Source organism: Equus quagga, chromosome 14 (assembly GCF_021613505.1).
Source record: "Equus quagga isolate Etosha38 chromosome 14, UCLA_HA_Equagga_1.0, whole genome shotgun sequence".
Taxonomy (NCBI): Eukaryota; Metazoa; Chordata; class Mammalia; order Perissodactyla; family Equidae; genus Equus; species Equus quagga.
Window position 1 is genome coordinate 62,118,132 of NC_060280.1, and position 6,000 is coordinate 62,124,131.

General features: G+C 43.5%; 1 protein-coding gene across 1 annotated transcript in view; it reads right to left on the bottom strand.

Moving 5' to 3' along the window:
• ZW10 (zw10 kinetochore protein) overlaps window positions 1–5,783 on the bottom strand; it is a 44,141-nt gene extending 38,358 nt beyond the window's left edge. Inside the window, exons 1-2 of the mRNA XM_046637655.1 lie at window positions 5,600–5,783; window positions 3,619–3,753 (exon numbers count right to left, since the gene is read on the bottom strand). Of these exons, the coding sequence (XP_046493611.1) occupies window positions 3,619–3,753; window positions 5,600–5,704 (240 nt within the window). The 5' untranslated portion in view covers window positions 5,705–5,783. The remainder of the gene's footprint in view (window positions 1–3,618; window positions 3,754–5,599) is intronic.
• Between the last annotated feature and the right edge of the window lie 217 nt (window positions 5,784–6,000).

Below are 6,000 nucleotides of genomic sequence, written 5' to 3' on the forward strand. Positions count from 1 at the left end.
CCTCCAAAGCAAAAAGCAAGCATGCTTACTCCCTATTATAAGAGATTCACATTCCCTGAGCTCAGGAGTTCTCTTCTATAATGCACTGCACATTGCCCTGTAGAAACTGGGGCTCAGGGCCCTGTGCAAAAATGCTCAGGCTGGCTACTGCTGTGAGTAATAAACTATTTTTCATCTCTCATCCAAGGAGTCTCATGTCTTCTACCAGCATCCATGAAACTGTGGCAGGCTAACTTGCAAGCAGGTTAAAATCTCAGACCCCCTTCACAGTGCTTGGCAGAGACTATACTAGAGCAGGTAGGCCATAGGTTGTAGAATCAGCATGCTAGCCTGGACTACTACAATTAAAAAATACGTATCTGGGGCTGGCTCTGTGGCCAAGTGGTTAAGTTCGCGTGCTCCGCCGCGGCAGCCCAGGGTTCGGATCCTGGGCGCGGACAAGGCACTGCTCGTCAGGCCACGTTGAGGCGGCGTCCCACATCCCACAACTAGAAGGACATGCAACTAAGATATACAACTGTGTACAGGGGGGGTTTGGGGAGATAAAGCAGAAAGAAAAAAAGATTGGCATCAGTTGTTAGCCCAGGTGCCAATCCTTAAAAAAAAAAAAAAATTGGCAACAGTTGTTAGCCCAGGTGCCAATCTTTAAAAAAAAAATACATATCTTGTTTGAGCCAGTGGATTTCAATGTCTGTCTCTGTCTCCCTTTCTTCCTTTCTTTTGAACATCTAGCCTTCATCTTAATACACTCCAACTATACAACTCTATTTGGAGTTGTATATCACACAGGCACTCCATATTTAAACTAATTTCTCCCACAAAAACCTACCCCTTCTCTAGATTCTCTGTTTCAATGAATGGCACATCAATGACCTGGTTCCCCACTTATCACTGACTTCTCCGTCTTTTACTACCCACATCAACAAGTCCCAAAGATCTTATCCCTTAAATGTCACTAGGATTCATCCACTTTTCTCCATCCTCACTGCCACTGACTTTAGAGCAAGTCGCCACCCGGTCTCGCCTGATTACTTTCACTGCCTCCTAATGCTTTAACTGCCTTCTCATTTCCCAGTCTCTTTTTCCCTCAAGTCCTTTCTTGAAACTTCAACCAGATGGGATTCCTAAAATTCAATTCTGCTGTCACTCCCCTGCTTAAAATCCTCCATGGCTTCCACAGTGCCATCAAGATAATGTCCATACTACTTAACCTGATATACAAGGTCCTTGCTTACCTTTCTGATCTCATCTCATGTCCTTTCCCACCACACTCGCTAAACATGAGTCATATGGAACACTTGCAGCTCTCCAAAAGTGACATCTCTCCATTACATCCTTGCTTCTGCAATGCTGTCCCCTACGTCTACCTAAAACACTCTTCCTTCCTCTCTGCCTAATTACCTGTCACTTCAGGCTTTGGTTTGGACACTATTTCCTGCCAGAAGCCATCCTTAACTACACCTCTTCTCTCTAACTGGATTACTCCTATTTGGTGTGTACCACACTATTTTACTCATCTACATCAGGCATGAGAGTCACATTTTGAAATTAAAAACTGTCTTATTCAGCAACTACCACCGTATCAGGCACTTTGTAGATGCTCAATGAGTATATCAAATGACTGAATAAATTTCTTTATAACATCCACCTATGGATCTAATTCCCCTTCTTTGGCTATAAATTTCAATCTTGATATGATAAGGGCTTAAACCTTTTTTTTTTTGCCCCCCGGTACATAGTTGTATATTTTTAGTTGTGGGTCCTTCTAGTTGTGGCATGTGAGATGCTGCCTCAGCATGGCTTGACGAGAACAGTGCTATGTCCACACCCAGGACTCGAACCAGCGAAATCCTGGGCCGCCGAAGCAGAGTGCACGAACCCAACCACTTGGCCACAGGGCCAGCCCCTAGGGCTTCAAATCTTGAAAGTGTTTCTTACTAAAACTAAGCACCCTGTTTCTTTCATTGTTCTTCAGATGGTTCAGTATTCAGCCCTGGACCCTCTCATTTAGACCAGCCATTTTTCAAAAGACAACAACCAGAATTGAATAAATTTCACCAGCCATAATCTGGCCAGCAAAAGGCACAGAGAACTCATCACTCTCTTGTTCCAGATACTGCATTTCATTTCAATAGTACAGACTAAGATCGCACTATTGACTCATTGATCAAACAATCAACTAACGACAAATACACTTCCAAAATATTACTTGAGCTGTGCTGGAGTTGTAAGTAACGGATTTATTTTTATTAAAACCTCTAATCAGAATGATTGGTGAACTGACTGTTAAATAAATTTTCTAGCTAACTAGTGGTTTCCCTATTTGTCATTCAAATTTTATAGAAAACTTTTGAAAAACACATCTGTTCACTTTCCTTCTCTAGAAACTATCACGTAGAGAAGAGACTTGTTGTCTTTCCTTCAGGACCTTGAGAATACCTCAACATCTTGATTTTTGGATATCAACGAGCCCTGAGCAAAAATTTAGAAATGGATGTTGAAGACACCTAAGATTAGAGTTTGTTTAAATCTCCAGTATCAGTTTGCTTTCTTTCAATTGCCTATTTTTCATAAAAGGAAACTGTAGGGGAAAAATCCTGGGGAGATAATACATGTGGAAAATGTCTTTAATATTATAAAGCTGATATTTTTGTTTCCAGACTGGTTTACTTCTTTTTGTGATGAAAGCACTCCAGAAAACACGATACACATTCTTAAAACCCACCAGACTTTCCACACAAGTATAGAAAGCACTAGCCCCACAAACTGACACAGGACAAGATGGGCAAGGACTCTCTCCAGAGTCTTCTCTGTCCAGTCTTCCTCTGTCCAGAGGAAGTGGCTTGATGACAAGAAGTAGAGTGGTCATGATTGGCACACCAAGCCAATTTTCCAGAAGAAAATTGACAAAAGACAAACCTTGTGCTGAAGCTTGAATGTGTTGAGGCCAGCTATAGACCTGTAAGACAATGCTGGCCATTAATAGATGCAAGTATTTTAACTAGGAAGAGATAAGAGAAGAGGCCAAATGATCCAGTTCTAAGCTTTACCTGTTTTTATTATGAAGATGACAAAATCCTCAGATTTTGCTGTTGTTGTTGTTGAGGAAGATTGGCCCTGAGCTAACATCTGTTGCCAATCTTCCTCTTTGCTTGAGGAAGATTCTCACTGAGCTAACATCTGTGCCAATCTTCCTCTATTCTGTATATAGGATGCTGCCACAGCATGGCTTGATGAGCAGTGTGTAGGTCCATGCCTGGGATCCAAACCCACAAACCCCAGGCCACTGAAGCAGAGCACATGAACTTAACCACTACGCCACCGGGCCAGCTCTCCTCAGATTATTTTTTTTTAATTTATAAAGGGCTATTCAAATGCAAGACATTATTATTATAGCTAAAAAAAATTTTACTATAAAAAAGAAATTATTTAAATTATAATTTTGGAAAATATTTCTATTTTTAAGTTGGAAGTTACCCTAAAATCATCTAATTCAACTTCCATTTACCAATAAGGAAAGTGAAGTCTTGAAAAGTTGTACATAACTGAATTGTCTTAGGAATCAGGAAGCTGAACTACCTCCCTGCAAACGTACCCAATATAACAACCTCTTCTTACCTCACTCTCTATCCTGGACTTCAGCAGGTCAATGTCATCAGATAGCTTATCCACTTGGGAAACCAGGTCTTGTGCACTTTGCATGCTGGGCAGGAATTCACTGTACTTCTTGCTGATCATACTGCATACCTCACCCTATAATATAAAACAGAAGAATTACACTGAGATGAGTAGGTGACTCTGTTAAAAATATATGCTTGTCTTCCATAAGGAATCCTCCATGTTGGAGCCTTCCTGCCAGTTACCCACACCCATTCACTTTCCCTCCAAGCCAACAGATTTCTTTGAAACACATATTTCTCCCACCCTTAATGGTCCTATGACATTATTAGAGTGAAAGAAGACAATGATCACCAAATCCCACTAGTGCCCAAGAGTTTTACAAACACCAGAAAGGAGAAGGTGGAGCCAGAAGTTCTCATATTGAACTGTACCAACTCAGACTACAGCCAATTTTAATTATACATATATCTAATAAAAAAAAAAGCAAATGGATAAGTTAAATCCATAATCTGTATATTTCAATCAATTTACGAATTTCTATCTTCTGGCTTATAAAATTTTAAGGTCTAATCTTAAAACTGTAAATTGATTTACATTTTATTAATAAACAAATTACTGAAGACTTTGCACTGAATTATTCAATGCTTTGGAAGCTACAGGTATAAATTACACCTGCCCACAAATAAATTCCTTTTAGGCAGGAAAACACTACATACACTTGAGTAGCAAGAATGCCGAACACAGAAATGTAACACAACAACAGAGTTAATGTTCTCCAGGAGCACAAAAGAGAAAGAGAACACCTCTGCCTGAGGGAAAATGGGGATATTTTTCATGCAGGAAACTACATTTGAGATGAAACCTGGAAAATGGGTAGAAAGACTACGGGTAAAGATGGAGAAACGGCAACATAAGCAAAATCTGGGAACTAGAAACGATACTGGGCCTTCTTGGAGCATAGGAAGTAATTCTCAATTGGCTGAAGATTCAAGTTGGTAAAGGAAACTAGTGAAAGGAAAGTTAGGTTCAGAACACACAGGAACCCCAAGTGCCATGCTAAGGTAGCTTAATAGTCTGTGTATCATATAAAACGTGGTTTAAAACCCAAAAGCCATGTTAAAGAGATGTCAGTATCGTGAAATATTTACAAACTAGGAAACCATTTTTGTAAAATCAAGAATTGTTAGGAAGAGCTACTTCTTGTGCCTTTATGGTAGGTGCCAAACTCGCTCCCTTAAATCCAGACTTAAGCAGGTGCACATAATTTTAAGTGAACGCAGCAAAGATGCGGGCAAATATTGGCAAGGTGAGGACAGCAGTACACAGGGAACCTGTGTACGGCTCTGTGCTTTTTGGTTCTCTATCAGTCTCAAGACAGCAGGGTCCAGAGAAGTGCCATTCACGTGTTTTACAACACTCAGCACGGCCTCCAGGGCTTAGGGATGGAGAAGAGAGCAAATAAACACACTGCTAGGTTTCAATAACAAAAACTTCAGAGAGGAGGATGGTACAATCTTCCCAAAGCTATCATGTGCATCAACAAATCGGACAAAAAGGAGTGGGTGCAGGAGACAAACACGTCCTGTCCTCATATCCATCCCTCTCCTGTGCTCCCTCTCTGGACACGTGGAGGCTTTCGGTCCCACTCCCCTGCCCTGCTGGTCCCCTCAGTCTCCCTCCGCGTCCCCTGCCCCCGGCCTCCCCAACCTAACCCCACTCCCCAACATTCCCCCAGCCACCGCCTCCTCCTCCGCACAGTCCCAGGCCTCCTCGCCTCCTCCGTCCCCAACTCGGCCGCGCTCCAAGCTTCCTCCTCAATCCACATACTTCCCAGGCCTGCCACTCCTCATTCTTCCCACTCAGGCCCCACACCTGACTCTGCTCCTACCCACTGTGTCCGCCCTCAGCCACTGCTCATCTCTCCTCCAACACCACCCGGCGTCGCTCTCTAATCCGCCGACTGCTGCCGCGCCCTCACCTTGATCTCCTCCACTCTCCGGGTCAGGCGGCTGATCCTGGTGCCCAGATCCTCCTTCTCCAGCCTTCCCGAGTGTGCCAGAACTTCCGTCACGAACGAGGCCATGGCCACGACAGGAACCAACGCTGACAGAGCCACTCTCGTAGTCAGCGCGGCAGCTCCAGTCCCGCCGGCGGCCTTGGCGCGCGGCCTGCTGGGAAACGGAGTCTTGCGGGGCCCAGGCCGCTGCACGGAAGGCGAGGGCCACACTACAACTCCCAGTAGGCATCGCGACTATCCTAGCGTGGAATTTCCGCGGTATCCCGTAGTTGGCAAACTGTGCGGAGAAGCGTTTTCTTCCTAGCTGTTTTCGAATAGCTTGTCTCTTCCCGCCCGTTTTTAAGTAGAAGAAATGAAATGTT